The sequence below is a fragment of the Mustela nivalis genome, assembly GCF_964662115.1.
Source record: "Mustela nivalis genome assembly, chromosome: 2".
Classification (NCBI taxonomy): domain Eukaryota; kingdom Metazoa; phylum Chordata; class Mammalia; order Carnivora; family Mustelidae; genus Mustela; species Mustela nivalis.
Genome location: NC_139021.1, coordinates 134,190,989 through 134,215,402, shown reverse-complemented (window position 1 = coordinate 134,215,402; position 24,414 = coordinate 134,190,989). Strand labels below are relative to the sequence as shown.

The window sequence follows — 24,414 nt, the reverse complement described above, 5'->3', positions numbered from 1 at the left end:
AAGATTCAATGAACATTGAATGTTCATATATTCAGTGATGTCTCTTCTCTGACAGGAGGGAAGTCAAATAATTTCTGGTCCTAACAATTTCTGAGCACTAACAATTATCCATTTTACAAATTCTGATAATTGTTATTATAAATTATTCTAGCCTGGTCTTGTGGCTTAGCATTTAGCCAAAGCCTCAGGCTGTGCACTGAGACACTATAGAATCAATTCCATTTGTTTTTCTTCTCTCAGAGATCACAGTCTTGTCCTTATTGTCCAATGTCTAAAAACAATTTTTTTAAATATATTTGGTCTGGTGTTCTAGTTGTTGACTACAGGGCAACAATTCCTATAGCAGTGAATCCTCTGTGGATACATGTTTTGAATTTTTACATAAAAATTAGGTGGTGCCTGGGCGGCTCAGTGGATTAAGCCTCTGCCTTTAGTTCCGGTCATGATCTCTGGTCCTTGGATCGAGCCCCACATCCGACTCTCTGCTCAGCAGGGAGCCTGCTTCCCCCCTCTCTCTGCCTGCCTGTCTGCCTACTTGTGATCTCTCTCTCCATCAAATAAATAAATAAAATCTTTAAAAAAAAACTTAAAAAAAAAAGAAGACAAAAATCTCTATTTCTTTAATTCTTCCAAAAGGGTAGTCTATATTTCCTAAGGAGGAGGAAGTCAAGGATAATAATATGAATTTAATATACAGTAAGTACTATCTAAAGTTTTTAATGTAAAGATATTTGAATATTTTGTCATTTTCCCCCTCATTTCTAAAAGAATCCTTAGTGGGACATCTGGGTGGCTTAGTTGGTTAAGTATTTGCCTTTGGCTCAGGTCATGATCCCAAGGTCCTGGGATCAAGTACCACATTGGACTCCTTGCTCAGCAGGGAGCCTGAATTTCCCTCTGCCTGCTGCTCCCCTGGCTTGTGCTCTCTTTCTCTCTCTTACAAATAAAAATCTTTTTAAAAAAAATTTTAGGGGTGCCAGGGTGGCTCAGTGGGTTAAAGACTCTGCCTTCAGCACTGGGCCTTCTTTGCTCTGCAGGGAGCCTGCTTCTTCCTTCCTCCTCTCTCTCTGTCTGCCTCTCTGCCTACTTGTGATCTCTGTGTGCCAAACAAATAAATAAAATTTAAAAAACAATTTTTTTTTAAATAAAAGAATCCTTAGCCAGTCCAGTGTTTCCTTAAAGTCAGAGCCATTAACATGAATATCCCCACTTCTTCTATAGGCAGTAATGATGTTGGCATCATAAAATTAGATGACTAACATTTATTTCTGTGTTCCCGCCCCCATTATCTTCTCTCTGTAGGTGAAAAAAACTGTTCAGCCAGATTTCAAGAAGCAGACAAAGGTGAATTTAAATACAAGATGGGAGTCTTAAACACCAAACTATGGAAGATTTCACTAAAGCATGTTTCATAGGTTAAGTGCTTAGGGGTTATTATTTTAAAATAACTGAGATAAAGTCAACAGAGAAAATTAAGGTCTTTCTCAGTCATTTTAACTTTTTACACTAAAGATCATGAAGCCTTTCAAAGGAGTGAAATATGAAAGCTTTGAGAAACTCTGCATGGAATAACACACTTCAGGACTGACAAATCTTCATTATAATACCGCTTTTGAAAAAAATCCCCAGGTCTCCTTTCCCACACACTAGTTTGTAATGTAAATGTCAGATTTCTTGGTTTGCAACCAAAACCAATTACCCAAGTTCCTCAAGTTTTACAGTATGTAAAATAGCTGCTGGTTGTAACAAAGTCACAATGGATATTTATAAGCTACTGACAGTTATCAGCTCCTATTCTCTATAGACAAATATTCTTTTTAAGTGTAAATTGCATCAGGCAGTTCTTTGGTTGGGTTTATTTTTAATCTTTGCTTTGATTTCCACATCAATAAAATAAGAAATAATCTAAGTATGTTCTACAGCAATGTGCTTCAAAGAAACCAAGAAATTATGGGTCAACCAATATGAATAGTGAGGAGAATATGACAGTGGATTTAGGCACAAAAGCAAAAAGGCAAGGGATTTTCCAGACTAAGAAGAGAAGTGCAAAGACAACGGACATTTGAGGTTGAAGAAGGAATACATTAAAAACAAAATGTCGGGTGCCTGGGTGGCTCAGTGGGTTAAGCCGCTGCTTTCGGCTCAGGTCATGATCTCAGGGTCCTGGGATCGAGTTCCGCATCGGGCTCTTTGCTCAGCGGAGAGCCTGCTTCCTCCTCTCTCTCTCCGCCTGCCTCTCTGCCTACTTGTGATCTCTCTCTGTCAAATAAATAAATAAAATCTTAAAAAAATAATAAAATAAAAACAAAATGTCTTTGGGGCATCAGGTACAGAAAAAGTTGTAAAATAAAAATGCTTGTTTTTTTAGCTAATCGTTAAGTGGGAAAGTTAAGTGCATTTAGGAAATTTATTTGGTGTTCAAAATAATGGGTAAAATTCCTCTAAAATAGATCATCTCATGTACGAACATAGCTGTATACATCTTAAGGACTTATGAAAGGGAACTGGTGCAATAAGGAAGCACATATGTGGTGTTTTCTGCAAAGGTACTTAGAGCTGAACCTTATGTGTGATGGATGATTCCAGTAACTAAAGATCTTGTCTGTTTCTTTTCTTTCTCCTTTCTGTAATATTATGCATCAAAAATGTAAACTATAAGCACAGACTTTCAGTGTTGGAAGAAACAGAGAAATCATATAGACTATGTCCTTTTTTTTGCAGCTAAGAATAAAGCCTGGCACAGTTAAATGATATTCCTAAGGTGACAGAGTTCAACCCAATGCAAAGTGGCTTTGGATCTCATCAATTGACTAAAAAGTCACTTTCTCCCAGGTCATGTATGATTTAGGTTGCTAAATTCAGTAGGAATTTTAGCCCTTAACTTGCCTGTTTTAGTAACATCTAACGATGTCACCCTACTCCTTCACTTTATAAAATGTTTTCTTTTTGGCTTCTATGATTCTATACTCTCCTGGTTGTTCTGTACCTTCCTTTCTATACTTTCTCATTTTCCTTCATAGGTTCTTTTTCTTATATTCATCCCTTTTGAAAGTTTCTAAGTGCTCTGTCCTTGGCCACTGTGTTTCTCAATCCACACACTCTCTAGGCAATCCCACGCCCTTCATACTGTCCCAAACCTATATTAATCTGTCTGCTGAGTTTCCTGTACACCTTTTTCCTGTACATTTTTATTCCTAAAAGTGAATTAATCTTCTGTGAACCACTCATTTCTGACATTTCTCATTTCAGTCAATACCACCACCAGTATTTAACTTCTGCCCAATCCAGAAAACTCTCTGATACTCCTGACTACCCTGCAGCCCATATGGAGAAGCCAGAATTGAGAAGTGGAGTCTCCTATCAAGAGCCAGTACCAACCTCTCAGCCATGTTGTGAGCCACCTTAGAATTGAATCCTCCAGCCCCAGTCAAACCTTTAGATGACTACAACCCTAGCTGACAGGGGATTGCAATCCCATGAGATCCTGAATTGCCCAGCTAAACTGCTCCTAAATTCCAAATCCATAAAAACATAATATAATAAAGGATTATTGTTTTAAGCAACTAAGTATAGCTATAATTTGCTATATGGTATTAAATAACCAAATATGGCATGGTTTTTTGATGTATTTAGATGTTACATAAATGGTTTATTCAACCTTCTACAACTTGCCTTTTATGCTCAATAATGCTTTGAGAGTTATCCAAATTGAATCACATTCCTGGATCAAAGTTCCACATAGAATTTCACTGTATGAATATACCACAATTTATTCATCCCTTGAAAAAACACATTTTTTTCTTCTTTATTATAAATAAAAAGAAGGCTAAGAGAGTTAGCAGCACTCCTTGTTTTGAGTTTCCAATAAAAATTTGGCCAAATTTTATTTTCCTTTTTGAGCTCTTTGTTACACATTTTCCTCCTTATGCCATCTGGAATTTACTTTCATGAGGTAAGAAGTCAATTTTAACAGCAGTATTTATTTAATTTATTAGAGATTTTATTTATTTATTTGACAGAGAGACAGAGAGAACACAAGCAGGGGGAGTGAGGGAGGGAGAAGCAGGCCTCCCGCTGAGCAGGGACCCCAATGAAGGGCTGGATCCCAGGACCCTGGGATCATGACCTGAACCAAAGACAGATGCGTAATGACTGAGCCACCAAGGTGCCCCTAACAGCATTATTTATTGAATAGTCTGCCTTTTCTCCTGATTTACAATGCTAATTTTATCACACATCAAATTTTCATATATGCAATGTTTCTCTAATCTAACTTACAATTTTTCCTGAACAGTATTTCACTGTTTTGATTATTATGGCTTAAAAATATATCTTAATATGTAGTTTGGGCAAACTCCCCCTCATCCCACTTTTCTACTCCAAATTTATCTTAGGTATTTGTATAGTTTTATTCTTTCACATAAATTTTGAATAAATTCTGCAGCTCCTGTTGGGGTTTGGATTAGCATTGCACTGGAGTTTATAAATTCATGTGAGGAAAGCTATAATTTTTAAAATGTTGTCTTCACATTCATTAATGTGTTATAACTCTGCATTTATTTTTATCTTATTTTATGTCCTTCAATAAAGTTTATTCTTCTTAATATGTTTTACAAATTTTTTTTACTAGTATCATGCTTAAATAGTTTCAAACAATTTATTTATTTGTTCGTTCATTTGTTTTTTAAAGATTTTATTTATTTATTTGACAGACAGAGATCACAAGTAGGCAGAGAGGCAGGCAGAGAGAGAGAGACAGGGGGAAGGAGGCTCCCTGCTGAGCAGAGAGTCCGATGCAGGGCTCGCCAGGACCCTGGGATCATGACCTGAGCCGAAGGCAGAAGCCTTAACCCACCCAGCCACCCAGGCGCCCGCAAACAAGTTTATTTATTTATTTAAAGGTTTTATTTATTCATTTGACAGAGAGAGACACAGCAAGAGAGGGAACACAAGCAGAGGGAGTGGGAGAGGGAAAAGCAGGCTTCCCACCAAGCAGGGAGCCTGATGCAGGGCTCGATCCCAGGACCTGGGATCATGACCTAAGCCAAAGGCAGACTCTTAACCATCCGAGCCACCCAGGCGCCCCAACAATTTATTTATTTATTTATAAAGATTTTATTTATTTGACAGACAGAGATCACAAGGAGGCAGAGAGAGAGGAGGAAGAAGGCTCCCCGCCGAGCAGAGAGTCCGATGCAGGGCTCAATCCCAGGACACTGAGATCATGACCCTAGCCGAAGGCAGAGGCTCCAACCCACTGAGCCACCCAGCAACCCCCCCACAATTTATTTTAAAAACTAACTTCTACATTCATAAGTTTAATTCTAAACGTCTATATGTTTTCTCATTAAAGTATATGTTAGACAAAACATAAGATGACCATTTTTAAAACAATAAACTAAATATTATTTTGGTGATAGTAAGGCCCTTCCTTATATTATCACAAAAATGCATTATGTCAAAAATATCCTTGAAATCTGTAAAGGATATATAAATAAAATGTACTTGCCTCACAATACCCTCAGAAGAATCTATTTAACTAAGAAAAATAAATCATTGAAATTTTCTTTACATTATTCATAAAATATTAAACATACTAAATCTGTCACATATTAACATCATTTGAAGAATACTCCAGTTGAAAACAAGTAAATTTGTAGGAAATATAAGAAAGCCCAACTATATAATCATAACTTTAGTAGCTTAATAAATCCAGTTGTTTCTTTCTAACCAGTAGTATAAATTAATTCTTTAAAAATATTTTATTTATTTATTTAAGAGAGAGAGAGAGAGAGAGAGCAGGGGAGGGGCAGAAGAGAAGGACAAGCAGACTCCCTACTGAGCGCAGAGTCCAGAGTTTGATCTGAGGACCCTGAGATCATGACCTGAGCCAAAACCAAGAGTTGGATGCTTAACTGAGCCACCTGGGTGACCCTATAAATTAATTTTAATCACATCAACTACATATTTCACTTTTGTACCTCAGGTGAATCAGTATTTGAGCAACTGAATCTCGGTGAACTATGTAGAATTATTTTTGTGAAGTTATTATGAGGTTTAAATGCTGAAAGTTGGAAAAACACAAAGTTATAAATCATCTTTGAATATTTGGTATTGTCAGTCTGACATTAAATAGCCATATAACCTATGTACCTTTTGTTGATTCTGGTTCTTTTCACATGAGTTCATGAAAATATTTCTCATAAATGTCAAAACCATTTGTGCTAAAAGGTCATCCCCTCCTTTCTTTTCATTCATGTACTCATTCTACTGAGAATTAAAAATTTTTGTTTGCTTTTATAAAAATGAAGTCCTATCCCAAATAGTACTGTAACATTTTTTCCTTTTAAAACTAATGCTTTGGGGGCACCTGGGTGGTTCAGTGGGTTAAATCCTCTGTCTTCAGCTCAGGTCATGATCCCAGGGTCTTGGGATCGAGCCCCATATTGGGCTCTCTGCTCAGCAGGGAGCCTGCTTCTCTTTCTCCCTCTCTGCCTGCCTCTCTGCCTAATTGTGATCTCTGTCTGTCAAATAAATAAAATCTTTCAAAAAAATTTTTAAAAACTTAAAAAAGAACTCAATGCTTTCAATGGTGCTACTGTGAAAGTAACTTTATTAAACCTTGACCTTTGACCTACTTTAACTTTTGGGTAGTGAGAAGCAGAATATGGTCCTAAAGCACAGACAGTGGAGTGCAGTAGAAAAGCATGGTTTTGGAATCTCAGCTAGATAGTACTCAAGTTCTATCATAGGAGACACCTTGAATCCATGGGCATACTACTGAATATAACTGTACCTCATTTTTCTCACAACATAGGGGTTCTAATATCTCACAAGGTTGTTGAGAAGATTCAATGAGAATATGTGAAAAAAATGCCTGCTTTAATAGTTTCTCTTGAAAGACTCTAAAAACTAGAGTCTTAAAACCCAAAGTCTAAAATCATAGAATACATCCAATAATGCCTTTAAATCTCAAGAAAACAAATCTGACTTGTTCCATTGAGGGCAACAAGAAGAAAAACAGTATATACTATACAAACCAACTCCATATTTCTTAGTATTTTTGGGTAACTGACCTCTTTGAGACACTGATAAAGGTATGGATTCCTCTCTTGGCCCTATTTCCTGAAAACACTCAATTTATACATAAAAATTTTAGATATAATTTATTTTTTTGCATCAGAAACTGATTTCCTTCATATTCCCTGTAATGGACTGAATTGTGTGTCCGTCCCCTACCCCTCACCTCCCCACCCCTGCCATTCCTATGTTGAAGCTCTAATTCCCAGTATGACTACCTGGAGATGGGTCCCTAGGGGGTAACTAAGGTTAAATGAGGTCATAAAGGACAAAGGACAGGCCCCAGTCTGTTAGGACTGTGTATTTATAAGAGTAAGAACTCTCCCCACTCCCCACCATGTGAGAACACAGACAGAAAGTAGCTATCTGCAAGCTAATAGAGTTCTTATAAGATCCAGACCATGCTGGCACCCTGCCCTCAGCCTTCCAGCCTCCACAACTGTGAAAAAATAAATTTGTGTTGTTTAAGCCACCCGGCCTACGCTATTTTGTTATGGCAGCCCTAGCAGACTACTACATTGACATATTTTTAAAATAAATGTTGACAAAAACTGAAGTACTTTCCTCATTTCTAACCCCCAATTAATGGCCATTTCCTATTTTTCAAAAGAGATAAAAGAAAATTGTACAAATTAAATAAAGTAAACTTTAATTCTATATAAAAACCATTTCAATTACAAGATTGCTATTGTTTGGTTTGTATAATGAAGTCACATAGGGGCCTGGTTTTAGAACATGGTTAACTTGAATATAATCCTTGATATCTAAAAGGTTGTGCCTTTTTGTTTTCACAAAAGGAAGTGGTAACAAATATAATCACGGATCACTTTGCCAGATGATGATGGTAGGCTAGGTGTGTGCAAGGAACCCAAGAATTTCCTAAGACTCTTAGAATTGAGGGGCGCCTGGGTGGCCCAGTTGTTAAGCATCTAACTTTGGCTCAAGTCATGATCCAGGGTCCCGCTAGAGCCCTTCATTGGGCTCCCTGCTCAGTGGGAAGCCTGCTTCTCCCTCTCCCACTTCCACTGCTCGTGTTCCCTCTCTGTGTCTCTCTCTGTCAAATAAATAATAAAAATAAAATCTTTAAAAAAAAAACCAAAAGACTCTTAGAACTGAATTCTTATCAAAATCACTGTTTTGATGTAGTATCAAAAGAAAAGACTACAAATCCAAAATTCGATTTTAAAGTTTCTGAGTGGAGGTAATCTTTAAGAGCCTTGAGGTTTTTCAATTCCTTTTTTTTTTTTTTGAAGATTTTATTTATTTATTTGACAGACAGAGATCACAAGTAGGCAGAGAGAGAGAGGAAGGGAAGCAGGCTCCTTGCTGAGCAGAGAGCCCGATGTGGGGCCCGATCCCAGGACCCTGGGATCATGACCTAAGCTGAAGGCAGAGGCTTTAACCCACTGAGTCACCCAGGCACCCCAAGGTTTTTCAATTCTTGTAGAGAAACTGAGAGAATTTTCTATTCAGGACTAGCCCCAGAGAAACTTCCGCCAGCTGCCGGAAAATTCACAGGGTTGTCTATTTCTAATTACTGCTTGGTTAAAGAAGCTCATTATTTTTCTTTCAAATTCGTAATAATGACTAGAAGGTCTTAAACTGGAAGATTATGCTCATTCATAAAATCCCAAATATCCCCAAATAAATCAAGCCATAAGTAAACATTTCCTTATACTAAATTTTCTCTTCTCTTAAAGAGCAAAACTCCTGTCTAAAGTTTAATCAAGCAAAGGAAAACATTCTATTTTGATAAAATCTTCTTTTCATGATGGTGATTACTGCTGTGGTAACAGGCAAGGCTTCTTTTAGGGCTGTTGGAAGCGACTTCAACTATAGAATGTGCAAAGGAAAAAAAAAAAAGAAACCCAAGGTATTATTACAATGGGTGGGGCTCCTTTCTTCTCTGAGGCAATATAAATATGCATGTTACTAAGCTTGGAAGATGCACCATCTGTGCAGAATACCAAGATCTTCCTTAGTATCAAAAAAAATTTTTTTTCTGGTAGTTATTTTGGCAAAGAAATTTAACAATCTTTCAAAAATGGTGACAACCATTAATGTTAACAGCTTTTCTAATTTCTGTAAGAGAATCTCACATATTTGAGATTTTTCTTTTACTATGTCAACATGCTTATTAACAGACAAAAACTAGGAACTAACTCCTTAGAACAAATCAGTAGTTTTCATCAAGTTGCACTCTGGAGGGAAATGGGATAATTTCCAAATCCTTCAAAACTTCAAATTATTGAATAAATGATAGGAACCCTAGAATGGATGACATCATCTGAAATTTGACATAAATTCGCTTCTACTCCAAGCTAAGTCAGTTCAAAACTGTCAGCACATAAAACTTAAAGGTCTTTCCAATTTCACGTGGCAGCTTTTCTTGGCAAAGTGAAAATCCATTTTTTAGAACCCTTTCAAAAAAAGGCTTTTGTGATAGAAGAAATTCAATCACATTTTGGTAGTTCCTAACTGAAACTTCTATTTACAACAAAAAATCCAAACTGTAAGATATATTTTAAAAATGGAATACTATAAGCTCTCTCAGCTTTTCCAACTTCATACCTAGGTTGGTGAGAACTCTGCCACATCAAAAAACTAAGGCTTCACATTCTATCATCTTTGGTGATTAGGTGATTTCATTATTTTCATTTCTTTTTTTGTATCAAGTTTGTTAAAAGTTGGAATGAAAGATAGTAGAGGAATAGTTTGTGCCCTCAACACAATGAAGACAATAAAAACAGAATTTCCAAATGTGTATAGGAGTGGCCACTAACAAAACAAGATAATTCAAACAAATCTTTCTTTTTCCCAAAACTATCTGAAAAGCAACAGGAAAAGCTCTACAATATATAAAGAATCCTTACAAATCAATACTAAGATGGTCAATTTTTTTAAATGGGCAAAAAGTCTGAATGCTTTTCTAAAGAAAATATGGGAATGTATAATAAGTACATTAAAAGATGCTCAACATCAGAAGGCCTGGGTGGTTCAAATGGTTAAGCTTCTGTCTTTGGCTCAGTTCATGACCCTGGGGTCCCAGGATTGAGCCCTGAGTCAGGCTCCCTGCTCAGCACAGAGTCTGCTTCTCCCTCTGCCCCACCCCCTGCTCATGCTCTCTCAATTAAATAAATAAAATATATTTTTTTCAAAAAGATGCTCAACATCATTAGTCATCAGTGAAATGCAAATTAAAATCACAAAAGGGTGCCTGGGTGGCTCAGTCAGTTAAGTCCTGATCCTTTGGCTCAGGTCATGATCCCAGGACTGGGACTGAGCTCCAAGTTGGAGTGGTCTCTGCTCAATGGGGAGTCCGCATCTTCCTCTTCCCCAGCCCTCTCAACCCTCCAGTTTATGCTCTCTCTCCCACTCACTCTCAAATAAATTAAAAAAAAAAGAGAGGTAATATTACATATCCACTAAAATATCTATAATCAAGAAGACTGATCCAAATAAGTATTGGGGAGGATACTGGGAAACTGGAACACTTATATGCTGCTAGTGGGAATACAAAGTAGTACAGCCGCTTTGGGAAACAGTCTTGTAATTTCTTCAAAAGTCAAATATATATACTATATAATCCAGCCATTCCACTAAGCATCTACCCAAGAGAAATGAAAACGTATGTTCACACAGACTTTTAAGAAAATGTTAATACCAGCAGTATTAACAGTCCAAAATGGAAAACAATTCAAACATCTTTAGCTTGGTGAATAAATAAAATGTGATTGTTTCCACACATTAGAATATTTCTCAGCAGTAAAAATAAAGGAAAGAACTGCAACACCCACTACAATAGTGATAAACGTCAAAAGCATTACGATATGCCAAAGACTGCATATTATAGGAGTTCGTTTATATGACATTTGGGAAAAGATTTACTTATTACAGTCAGAAAGCAGATTAGTGGTTGTGTGATGCAGAAGGTGGGAGAAGGGACTGACTGCAAAACAGGAGGGATGAAGGAAGTAGTCTAAAGCTAGACTGTTATGATGCTATGACATGATATGTGAATTTTATGTATATCTCAATAAAGCTTAAAAAAAAAAAAGGAACAGCACAAAAAAACAAAGAATAAGTTGGGACACAGACTTAGTTCTCCAAACCATCCATAGACCTTAGGTTAAGAATTTATATATTATTGGGGCACCTGGGTGGTTCAGTCATAAAGTGTCTGCCTTTGGCTCCGGTCATGATCCCAGAGTCCTGGGATCAAGTCCCGCATCGGGTTCCTTTCTCAGCGGGGAGCCTGCTTCTCTCTCTGCCTCTGCCTGCCACTCTTTCTGCTTGTGCTCTCTCTCTCTGACAAATAAACAAATCTTAAAAAAAAAAAAAAAAAGAAGAAGAAGAAAAAGTAAAAATAAGAAAGATGTATAATTTGGGGATATAGTAAGGATAATAAGTTGCATTAAATCTATTATGTGCCTCTATTTCTTTCTTTTTTTTTAAAGATTTTATTTATTTATTTGACAGACAGAGATCACAAGCAGGCAGAGAGGCAGGCAGAGAGAGAGGAGGAAGCAGGCTCCCTGCCGAGCAGAGAGCCCGATGCGGGACTCGATCCCAGGACCCCGAGATCATGACCTGAGCCGAAGGCAGCGGCTTAACCCACTGAGCCACCCAGGCGCCCCTATGTGCCTCTATTTCTTGATAACTAATATGAGTTGGTTTTCTTAAGAAGGGGAAAACAGTACTGGTAGGAATTTGGGGAGCCACACTTTTTTTTTTTGAAGTGTGTATTTTTTCAATGCCTTATGCAACACAGGGCAACCTATTAGCATTTATACCCTAGAACAATGTTCACCAAATACCCCAGTACAGCTGTACCATTGTTACATTATTGAAATACTTCCATATAGGGTAAAAGCAACTGCATTAAGTTAAAAGAGCTTTGGGGTGGGGGAGGGTTCTGATAACACTGTAAATATCTGCTCTAAGGAGTAACAGGGGATCCTAGGACTTGCAAAATTCCTCTGAGGCTTCTTCACTTTAGGTGTATATAAGTTTGCTAGATGCTCTTTTGATGGTTGTTTTGCCTATAAATTGATGTTTATTGTTGAAATTAGAATTCTATCAAACAAAACTTGATATAGAGGAAATAAATATAAGCAAACAATCTAAGCTACAGATGTGCGATACTAGGTAAGAGAAATGACAGTAAGGTTGTGAAAGTATTTCCCTACTACTGTAACAGTAACCAAAACCTCCATCCTGTTGTCAGTTTGCAGCATCATGGACATTCACAAAGGACTGTACGTGGTCCCCAAGCATCTGTTCATTCGTTCTCACATCAAAGAAGGGTATTAAAGCCCTGAGTCTAAGCGAAGGAAAAGAAAATCAGGGCAAGAGGTCTCAGGTTTTTGGACTGCTTCTGTCTAGACACTGATGACACGAAGGGGCTAGAGAGTTTGATCATGATGTATATAGTAGGAAGACCCAATGGTTAGGAAATACCAAAGATGGTGTTTCTGTGATCGTCACTTACTTATGTCCCCGATTTTAAAACACAAATGAAAAGATGATCCATGATCTATGAAAACTTGATGGGTCTATTACTTTTTCTTTCTGATCCCTCCTCTAAATTCACTGCATCTCCATTCATATTTTATTTCTCTCCTTTAGTACTGTCCACCCCCCAGGTTCCCTTCTGATTCCAACTCCATCTTAAGCAAAGGAGTATGATTTATAAATTCATATGTTAGAGAATGCAAAGCACTGAGTTAAGGGGAAAAAATTATACATAAAAAATGGATTTGCCAAAACTCACCATCAGAGGGCACAACAGTACTGCAATAAACAGCTCCCAAATTCTGCCAAGAGGAGAGCCTCTGGTGCACCTAGAAAATAAAAAAAGACACATCCATGGTCAGGACAGAGCAACAACTGTGTGTATATATGATAGAATAACTTTTTGATTATTTAAGTAATATGTATTCTTTGCAGAAAAGCTTAAAAATAGCATTTAAGAAAGTCTCTCACACTCATATAAGATCTTAATAATAATAATGAATATTTTGGTTTGTTTTCAAAATTTTAAGCAAACATATTTATATATACACATATTGCACAATTACTTTTTCACCTACTTTTTAGACACTCGATATTGGTTTTAAGGGCTATCAAGTCTAACTAAACTTTTATGCTTCTTCCTCTTGCTAGCTTTTAGACCTCCATTTCGTTCATAACTAGGTGTTAAGTAGTTCCAGCATGAATTTGCTGCTATTGGGTAGAGATCTAGTCTTTCTGTTCACTACCCCCCCCTTTTTCTTTAAATTTTAAAAACTTCGTCAGGCAGCTTCACTCCCGGAGTCCCTAATAATTTCCTTCTTCTGAAGGATAAGAATATATTCTTATTATTATTCTTATTCTGAAGGGTAAGAACATATTCTGAATATAAGAAGGAAATCACTTAAAATCTTACTACCTTCTCTAAGAGTAGTGTCATTTTGTAGATTTAGGTCTCGAACTTAGTTTCTCACAATTAAACTAAGTTTTAAAAGGAATACTAAATATGTTCCTGACTTGTCGAATGATTCATTTATTCCTTTGTACCTTTTACCTTCCCAGCCACAGACAGTATTAAAGGAAGGCATTAACAACCAAAAAATAATGTCTGCCTCTGAGGCTGATGTAATATTCCACTCCATCAGCCCTAGAAGAAAAATCATTTAGGACTCTATGACAAGACGTAACTTAACACGATCATGATGCGTAACAGACTTTATATCCTTCATGTGACTATCAATTCCTGCCTCCTTCCAACTTAAGAAAGCATGCAGAAATATGAGACTGACATTTGATAAAAATGTAAATACAGTAGTCCCCTCTTACTCACAGGGGCTATGTCCCAAGACCCCATGAGGAGATGCCTGAAACTAGATATAGTACTAAATCCTGCATGTTTTTTCTTATACATACATGCTTAAGATAAAGCTTAATTTATGAATTAGGCTCAAGAGATTAGCAACAATAGCTAATAAAATAGAACTGTAACAATATACTGTAAAAGTTAAGTAAAGGTGGTCTCTCAAAGTATCTTACTGTACTGTGCTCACCCTTCTTGTAATGATGTAAAATGATAAAAACGCTTACATGATGAGATAAAATGAGGTGAATGACGTCAGGATTGTGACCTAGTGTTAAACTACTAATGACCTTCTGACCATATGTCAGAAGGAAGATCATCTGCTTCTGGACTGCTGGTGACTATGGGTAACAAAAGTGAAACCACAGATAAGGGGGGAACTACTGCAATCAATCAAAACTATTAGACTTAGAACATGACACACTAATGTGATTTCGTGCTGGTGAGAACTTTAATATATACAATTACTTTACAGTGACTTCCAGAGGTCCCTGTGGACCAGCAACACAATTCTCTCCAGAGGTAACTCGTTAAATCTGAATATCCTATCAAAGATGATATTATATATATATATACAAGCTTGTGCATATATATATGTATGTATTTGCAGAGGTTTTAAAAAACACAAATGGTAGCATGCTAGAGTTTCATTACTCATCTGGCTTTTTTTTTTCCTAACTTAACTCACTGTTTTTAGTGACTGAATAAAATTACACTGGTTAAATAAATTTATGGTACATCTTTATGATTGGCTGTTGACAATCATTTATTATTTTAGTACATGATACTGGAATGAAAATTCTTCTTTTATCAGAAGATAAAATAGTTCAAATGCCAAGTTAAAGGTACATACACTTTAAATTTTGAAAGCTATTGCCAAACTGTTTTTCATGGAAATTTACATGAATTCACAGACCTGCAGATTATACTCCTACTCACTAAATGAGCATCTGATTCCTAAAACCTCCAAAACAATGTATCATTAAACTTCTTTATTTTGCCAGTGTCAAAGATGAGCAGTATTTCATTTCTTATATTAAAAGTGAAAAATTTTACATATTTTTATCTAAGAGTTAATTCTATTTGCTTTTCTATGAACTAAGTATTTATACCCTTTGCCCTTTTTTCAATTTAGTTTTTGGTCTTGGAATATTATTTTGCAGAAATTCTTTAAATATTAAGAAAATAAGCCCTTTGTTAACAACATGCTGTTGCCTGATTACTTTCTTTTAAGCATTTTCCTAGTTATTCTCCAATTCTTGAACTTAGAGTGAGTATGTCTAGTGACACAACACAAATACACAATCCCATTAATTTCAAAGCAGTAGAATAGCACAGGGGTTAAAATCACAGAATTTGTAATCACCCTGCTTGAATTTAGATTCTCATTCAATAACCTACTCCAGCTTCAACTTGGAGCAAGTTCATTAATCTCTTTGAGACTCAGTTTCTTCACTGAAAAATGGACAAAGAGTAATACTGGTACCTACCACATAAACTTGCTGTGAGGAGTAAATGTAATACATGTAAAGTATTTAGAACAATGCCTCTCATAGAGTAACTGCTCAATAAATGTTAACTAGTTTTTTGGGGTTTTTTGTTATGAAATTGAGATATTAACTCTAATTAACATAACAGAAACTGACTTCTATATGATTTTGAGTCTTAATATCCAAAAACCTTATAAGTCTTTCTATTTAAGTCTGTATTTGAGTCACTGAAAGCATACAGATCTTGTATGTCCCTTTCCCTAATGTAATGCTTCTTGTACTAATTATTATTTGTACTAATCTTTTTTTTAATGATTTTATTTATTTATTTGATAGAGATCACAAGTAGTCAGAGAGGCAGGCAGGGAGAGAAGAGGAAGCAGGCTCTCTGCTGAGCAGAGATTCCCAGGACCCTGAGACCCTGACCTGAGCTGAAGGCAGAGGCTTTAACCCACTGAGCCACCCAGGCACCCTATTTGTACTAATCTTGTCCAATATTAAGATCATGACCCCTACATTTGTTTTTAGTTAGTATCTGCCTGTTATGCTTTACCTATCCTCTAATTTTGTTATTCTTTCAAAGTTTTTTTTAGAAATTATTCTAAATAATTTTTTGTGATCTAATGAATGATCCGGGAATCATTCAATAGGGAAATTTAGCCTATTTATATTTATTAATATAATATATACTTAGTCTCCTTTCAGTCATCAAATATTATGCTATAAAATTGTATGCTTTGCTTTTATTACGTGTTCTTTCTTCTTAAAAATAGTTTACTAAATGGTTTGGGCTTGCTTTATTTTAGTTACACATGTATTTCTTCTAATAATATGGAAAGTTTACTTTGGTTTAGTAGTTATTTCAGAGCAAAAGTCTAAGTACTTTTAGCGGTCTTTAAGGCTCAATGTTATCAGATACCCTATTATCTCTCAGACTTCATCTCTTACCCCTCTCTCTCTCAATTACTCTGCTTTAGCCCCTTGAGACTCTGTCCCGTTTGTTGTATGTGCCAGCTTTGCTCTTGCTTCATGGCTTCTGCAACAGTTACTATTTCTGATTAAAATATTATTTCTCCAGGTAACTATCAGCTTCCTTCACTTCCTTCAACTGTTTGCTCACATTTTACTTTCTGAGTGAGGCCTACTCTGGCTACCCAATTTAAAATATTAATCCCAGAAGTTAAGATGCCCAGAGTCGCTGGTGGACCCTAAGTTTGTCTTGTCCCTCAAATACAACTACATAGTTATCAAATCATTCAGACCACCTGAGAAATCAATCAGAGATCTGAAAAAAGAGATGCTGCAAGTCTATAAGTAGAAAAGTGACCACAGTCTGGGAGGTAGGAGGTACAGACTTAAATCTGGTGTGATATCTCTAATTATATGGCGGAGGGGCAGGGGCCTGTTTAAGGAGGCTACTACTGCAAAGTATTAAAAGCAGTGGAGTGCAAATCAGAACTTTTAGAAGTCTGCTATGGCTGGGGGATGGGGTGCATGTCCCTGGCTCAAAGGTGCTCAGGTGGCAAAGTATGGGAGAATCCCAGGTATGACAGTATGGTTTCAGGTCCTGGGGATCGAAGAACAACAGGGGGTGCCTGAGTGGGGCAGAGTTCCCAGGCATAGGCGTGGGAAAGCAGGCCGAGAATAGCAAGTCTACATGCCAGCTCACTGCTCTGTGTGGCCATAAGTTGCAAACCACTGTACCGTTTCGGCCATAAGTTGCAGAAACCTGGTGAGACCCCCTCCCCAAGGAATAGCAAGGGTCCATGCCAGAGGAGTCCCCCAAATTCAGAGTTTTTAAACTCAGTCATATGCCTGAGATTAAAAAAAAGCTCAGTCAGAGGCCAGGTGAACAGACTTCCGACGGATACCGGGGAGACGAGTGATTGGATGCTTTTCTGTGAGGGTTCACTGAAGAGTGGGGGTGGTGGTGGAAGTGTACCCAGGGGTGTGCAAATTTTTGTCTCTGGCGCTAGAGAGCAAGAACCTCACCAGGTTTCTGCCTTTTCCAGGATCCTGCCCAGGAAACTGGTCGCACAACGGTACAGTGGTTTGCAACTTATGGCCACACAGAGCAGTGAGCTGGCATGTAGACTTGCAGCCATATTCATCCAGCCCATCAGCACTGAAAGCTCTCAGGGAGCAAAACAGTGCCACCTAGTGGAGTCCAGGGCTGCTTACACTGAGCCCTGAACTCTGAGCACTGGAGGCACTTCTCCACTAGAGCAAGTCCACCTGAGAATCAGTGCAACAGGCCCCGCCTCCAGTTTACTGATCAAAGAGGGCTTCAGAACTTCAGCTCTTGGGGAAAAGAGTATGTTTATACCATTCTTGGTATTTTCACTCTTTAGTCTATTAGCATTATACATCCAGTTAATTTTTTCAATTCTTTTCTTGTTCGTTTTATTTTTATGTATACTTTATATGTATATATTTTTGTTTCCTTTTGTTGTATTTATACACACATTTATATATACACATACACATGTTTTTCTTTCTTATTTGGGTATCTAGTTTCTTTTAACTGGCAGACCAAAACACCCAGGATCTAGTTTAGTTTAGTTTTGTTTTCTGTTGTTGTGGTTGTTATTGTTATTTTTTTTTTCTCTTTCTTTCTTCTTTTCTTTTCTGGACATAATTTAAAGATGTAGAAAATCACCCCAAAAGAAAGAACAGGAGGAAGTACTCACTACCAGGGATTTAATCAATATGGATATGAGTAAGATGTCTGAACTAGAATTTAAAACAACGATTACACAGATACTAGCTGGCATTGAAAAAGGCTTAGAAAACACTAGACAATCACTTATTCTAGAGAAAAAAGAACTAAAATCTAGTCAAGTCAAAATTAAAAATGCTAAAAAAAATAAATAAATAAAAATGCTATTACCAGGATGCAGTCCCAAGTGGAGGCAATAAAAATGAGGATGAACAATGCTCAGTGATACAGAAGAAAATAAGGAAGCTCAAAAGAGGGAAAGAAGGGGCACCTGGATGGCTCAGTGGGTTAAAGCCTCTGCCTTCGGCTCAGGTCGTGATCCCAGGGTCCTGGGATCGAGCCCCGTATCAGGCTCTCTGCTCAGCCTTTCTCTCTGCCTACTTGTGATCTCTCTTTCTCTGTCCAATAAATAAATAAAATCTTTAAAAAAAAAAAAAAAGAGGGAAAGAAAACTATTAGATCATAAAGGCAGACTTAGGGAACTCAAGAAAATAATATGTATATTAGTATATACATTAGTGTGTGTGTGTGTGTGTGTGTATATGTATAATAGGAAAAAGCAAAATAATATGTATATTATAGGAGTCCCAGCTGAGGAGGGGAAAAGGGGCAGAAGGTTTATTTGAATAAATTAAAAATTTTTTTAAGATTTTATTTATTTATTTTAGAAAGAGAGAATTTCAAGCAGACTCCGTGCTGTGCATGGATCCGGACACAAGGCTTGATCCCAGGATCCTGAGATCATGACCTGAGCTGAAACCAAGAGTCAGACACTTAGAATGGGCTACCAGGTGCCTCTGTTTGAACAAACTATAGCTGAGAACTTCCTTAATCTGGGAAAGGAAACAGACATTCAAATACAAGAGGCAGAGAACTCCCTTCAAAATCAACAAAAATAGGTCAACACCTTGACCCCTATGTTATAGTGAAGCTTGCAAATTACAAAGATAAAGAGAAAATGTTGAAAGTGGCTCAGGACAAGAGATCCTTAACCTACAAGTTTAGACACATAAAGCTAGCGGACCTGTCCACAGAAGCCTGACAGGACAGAAAGGACTGGCATGATATAGCCAATGTGCTAAATGGGAAAAGTATGCAGCCAAGGATACTTTATCCAGCCAGGCAGTCTATTCAGAATGGAAGGAGAGATAAAGAGCATCTAGGACAAACAAAAACTAAAGGAATTTGTGAACACTAAATCAGCCCTGCAAGAAATATTAAAGGGGATTTCTTTGAACACAGAGAGAACCCAAAAGTAACAAAGACTGGAAAAGACTGAAGACAATCTGCAGGAACAGCGACTTTATAGGTAATACAATGGCACTAAATTCTTATCTTTCAATAATTACTGTGAATGTAAATGGAGTAAAAGCTCCAATCAAAAGACATAGGGTATCAGAATGGATAAAAAAATAAGACTCATTGATTTGTTGCTTATGACCCATTTTGGACCCAGAGACACCTCCAGATTTAAAGTGAGGAGGTGGAGAACTATTTAGCAAAACAGACATCAAAAGAAACGTGGGGTGGCAATCCTTATATCAGACAAACTAGATTTTAACTCAAAGACTATAATGTGAGATGAAGAAGGACACTTTATCATAATAAAGGGTTCTATCCAACAAGAAGATCTAACAGTTTTAAATATTTATGCCCCTAACTTTGGAGCAGCCAAATATATAAATGAATTAATAACAAAATTAACGAAACCCATAGATGATAATGCAATAATAGTAGGGGATTTAACACTAGGAGCTGGTTCTTTGAGAGAATTAATAAGATTGACAAGCCCCTAGCTAGACTTAGAAAGGACACAAATAAAATCATGAATGAAAGAAGGAGAGCACAACCAACACCAAAGAAATACAATTATAAGAGAATATTACAAGCAATTAATGCCAATAAATTAGGCAAACTAGAAGAAATGTATGCATTCCTAGAAACATATAATCTACCAAAACTGAAACAGGAAGAAATGGAAAACCTAAACAAACCTATAACCAGCAAGGTTTTTGAGTCAGTAATCAAAAATCTCTCAACAAACAAGAGTCCAGGGCCAGATGGCCTCACAGGATAATTCTACCAAATATTTAAAGAAGAATTAATATCTATTCTTCTGAAACTGTTCCAAAAAATAGAAGTGGGAAGAAAAACATCCAAACTCATTCTATGGTCTCATAGAGTTTGGATGGTTTTGATCCCCAAACCAGACAAAAACCCCACCAATAAGGAGAATTATAGACCAATATCCCTGATGATCATGGATGCAAAAATTTTCACCAAGAAAGGAGCTAATAGGATCCAACAGTACAATAAAAGGATTGTTCACTATGACCAAGTGGAATTTATTACTGGGCTGCAGGGTGGGTCAACATCCACAAATCAATCAATGTGATATACCACATTAATAAAAGAAAGGACAAGAAACTTATGATCCTCTCAATAGAAGCAGAAAAAGCATTTGAAAAAATACAGCATCCTTTCTTGACAAAAACCCTCCACCATGTAGGGATAGAGGGAACATCATTAGAGTCATATATGAAAGATCCACAGTGAATATCATCCTCAGAACAGAATAGAGAACCCAGAAACAGACCCTCAACTCCTTGATTAAATAATCTTTGATAAAGCTGAGAGAATATCCAATGGAAATATCCAATGGAAAAAAGACAGTTGCTTCAACAAATGGTGTTGAGAAAATTGGACAGTCACGTGCAGAAGAATGAAACTGTACCACTTTCTTATACTATGCACAAAAACTGACAGCTTTTCCCCTAAGGTCAGGAATATGGTGGGGATGTCCACTCTTACCACTTTTATTTAACATTACTACTGGAAGTCATAGCCTCAGCAATCAGACAACAAAAAAAGAAATAAAATGTATCCAAGTCGGCAAGGAAGTCAAACTTTCACTCTTCACAAACAACATGATACTCTATGTAGGAAACCAAGAATCCACAAAAAATACTAGAACTGATAGAGGAATTCAGCAAAGTCACAGGATATAAAATAAATTCACAGAAATCAGCTGCATATCTATATATTAATAATGAAGCAGCAGAAAGAGAAATCAAGAACCCCATTTACAATTGCACCAAAACCCCAAGATATTTAGGAATAAACCTAACCAAAAAGGTTAAGTATATATAACTGAAAATTACAGAACACTCATGAAAGAAATTGAGGAAGATAAAGAGAAATGGAAAAACATTCCATGTTTATGGATTAAAAGAACAAATATTGTTAAAATGTCTATGCTATCCAAACCAATCTACACATTCAATGCAATCACTATGAAAATACCATCAACATTTTTCACAGATCTGAAAGAAACAATTCTAAAATTTGTATGGAACCAGAAAAGACTCCAAATAGCCAAAGTTATGTTGGAAAAGAAAACCAAAATTGGAGGCATCAAATTCTGGACTTCAAGCTCTATTACAAAGCTGTAAGTAATCATCAAGAAAGTATGGCACTGGCACAAAAACTGACACACAGATCAATGGCACAGAATAGAGAACCCAGAAGCAGACCCTCAACTTTATGGTCAAATAATATTCAACAAAGTAGAAAAGAATATCCAATGGAAAAAAGTCTCTTCAACAAATGGTTCTGGGAAAATTGGACAGCCACATGCAGAAGAATGAAACTGGACCACTTTCTTATGCCATACATAAAAATAAACTCAAAATGGATGAAAGACTTAAATATGAGACAGGAATCCATCAAAATCGTAGAGGAGAACACAGGCAGCAACCTCTTTGACCTTTGCCGCAGCAACTTCTTGCTAGACATGTCTCCAAAGGCAAAAATGAGCTATTGAGACTTCACCACTATAAAAACTTTTGCACAACAAAGAAACAATCCACAAGGGGCACCTGGTGGCTCAGTCGTTAAGTGCCTGCTTTCAGCTCAGGTCATGATCCCAGGATCCTGGAACTCACCCTGGAACTCCCAGGGATCCCATACCAGGCTCACTCCTCAGCAGGAAGCCTGCTCCTCCCTCTTCCACTCCCCCTGCTGTGTTCCCTCTTTCATTGTGTCTCTCTCTGTCAAGTAAATAAAATTTAAAAGAAGAAGAAGAGGAGGACGAGGAAGAAACAATCTACGAAACTAAAAGGCAACCTATGGAATAGTAAAAGATATTTGCAGATGACATCACCTAAAGAGCTAGTATCCAAAATCTATAAAGAACTTATCAAAAAAAAAAAAAAAAAACTTAGCAAGCTCAACACCCCAAAAACCAAAAAATTCAGTCAAGAAGGGTGCAGAAGACATGAACAGACATTTCTTCAAAGAAGATGTACAAATGGCTAACAGGCACATGAAAAAAACGTACAACATCACTTGTCATCAGGGAAATACAAATCAAAACCACAATGAGATACCACCGCACACGGTCAATGTGTGATGAGAATGATGAAATTTAGCAACTCAGGAAACAACAGATGTTGGCAAGGATAAGGAGAAGGATACTTTCTTATACAGTTGTTGGGAATGCAAACTGGTACAGCAACTCTGAAGAACAGTATGGAGGTTCCTCAAACAGTTAAAAACAGAACTACATTATGACCCAGAGATTGCACTACCAGGTATTTATCCAAAAGATACTAATATAGTGATTTGAAGGGGCACATGCACCCCAATGTTTATAGCAACAATGTCCAAAATAGCCAAAATATGGAAAGAACCTAGATGTCCACTGACAGATGAATGGATAAAGAAGATGTGACATAATGGGGTGCCTGGGTGGCTGAATCGGTAAACTACCTGACTTCGGCTCAAGTCATGATCTCAGTGTCCTGGGATAGAGCCCCACGCCGGGCCCCCCACTCAGCAGGCAGTCTACTTCTCCCTCTGACTCTCCCCTCACTTGTTCTCACTCATATGCTCTCTCTTTAATAAATAAGTAAAATCTTAAAAAAAAAAAAAAAAGATGTGGTACTTACTCAGCCATCAAAAAGAATGAAATCTTGTCATTTGCAACTACGTGGATAGAAGTAGAGGGTATTATGCTAAGTAAAGTAAGTCAGGCAGGGAAACACAAACACCATATGATTTCACCCATATGTCAAATTTAACAAACAAGACAGAAGAGCATAGGGGAACGGAAGGAAAAATAAAATAAGATAAAAACAGAGGGAGGCAAACTATAAGAGACTCTTAACTACAGGAAACAAACTGAGGGTTGCTGGAGGGGAGAGGATGGGGGATGGGATAACTGGGTGGCGGGCATTAAGGAGGGCACTTGATGTAATGAGCACTGGTTACTATATGCAACTGATGAATCACTAAATTCTACCTGAAACTAATACACTATATGTTAACTAAATGGAATTTAAATAAAAATATTTCTTAAATGTCAATCCTAACAACTGGTACACCTGATATAGATAGGTAGATAGATAGATAGAGATTTATACGGCTATGAGAGATATATGGAGATTTATAGAATTCCTGTCTCTATTATGAGCAGTTACGAACTTAATGTAACTATGCCTTTTTTAAAAAGAAGATTTTACTTATTTATTTATTTGAGAGAGAAAGAGAGAGAGAGCGAGCACGGTATTGGGGAAAGGGGCAGAGGGAGTAGGAGAGAGAATCCAAAGCAGATTCCCCGCTGAACATGGAACCTGACATGGGGCTCCATCTCACGACCCAGAGATCATGACCTGAGATGAAATCAAGAGTTGGATGTTTAATCACTGAGCCACTCAGTTACCCCTAATTATGCCTCTTTTTTTCCTTCCCCTCTACAATACAGTTTAGTTTATATTACGTCTCTTAAGTGCTTATCTACTTATCTATTATTATTTACTTACCTATACACCCCACACCCTGGACTTACTGATTTTAAACATCTTTTGGTAGTGTTATAAAACAGAAGGTTTATACCATTCTGTATCACTTTTGTCCCTCACCCTTCCAACTTTTCTTAGTTATATCAATACTACCTTGCCAAGGTTTTAAACATTCATATTTGCTCTATAAAACCTAATCTAACCTTCACATTTATTTTAGTCTTAATTTTATGGATCAGTGGACTCTGCTCACTATCAATACTTTAACTATAGTTTCTTCCTTCCGTGTCTTGGTTGTCTGCACTTTATCTTATAAAAGTAGGGCTCATGAGAATAAAATGTCCCTGAAATTTGGCAGGTTAAAAAATGTCTTTGCCTTTATACTGAATTATTATTTGGACTGGCATACTATTCCTTTTTTCTTTTAAGATTTCATTTATTTATTTGAGAGAG

The 24,414-nt window shown here is 37.0% G+C and overlaps 1 protein-coding gene across 5 annotated transcripts in view; it reads right to left on the bottom strand.

Moving 5' to 3' along the window:
- The window catches only part of MCU (mitochondrial calcium uniporter), a 198,952-nt gene that overhangs the window by 27,258 nt on the left and 147,280 nt on the right, over positions 1 to 24,414 (bottom strand). For all 5 annotated transcript variants that reach the window (XM_082716025.1, XM_082716026.1, XM_082716029.1 and 2 more), the window contains one exon: positions 12,854 to 12,923. In XM_082716025.1, the coding sequence (XP_082572151.1) occupies positions 12,854 to 12,923 (70 nt within the window). The remainder of the gene's footprint in view (positions 1 to 12,853; positions 12,924 to 24,414) is intronic.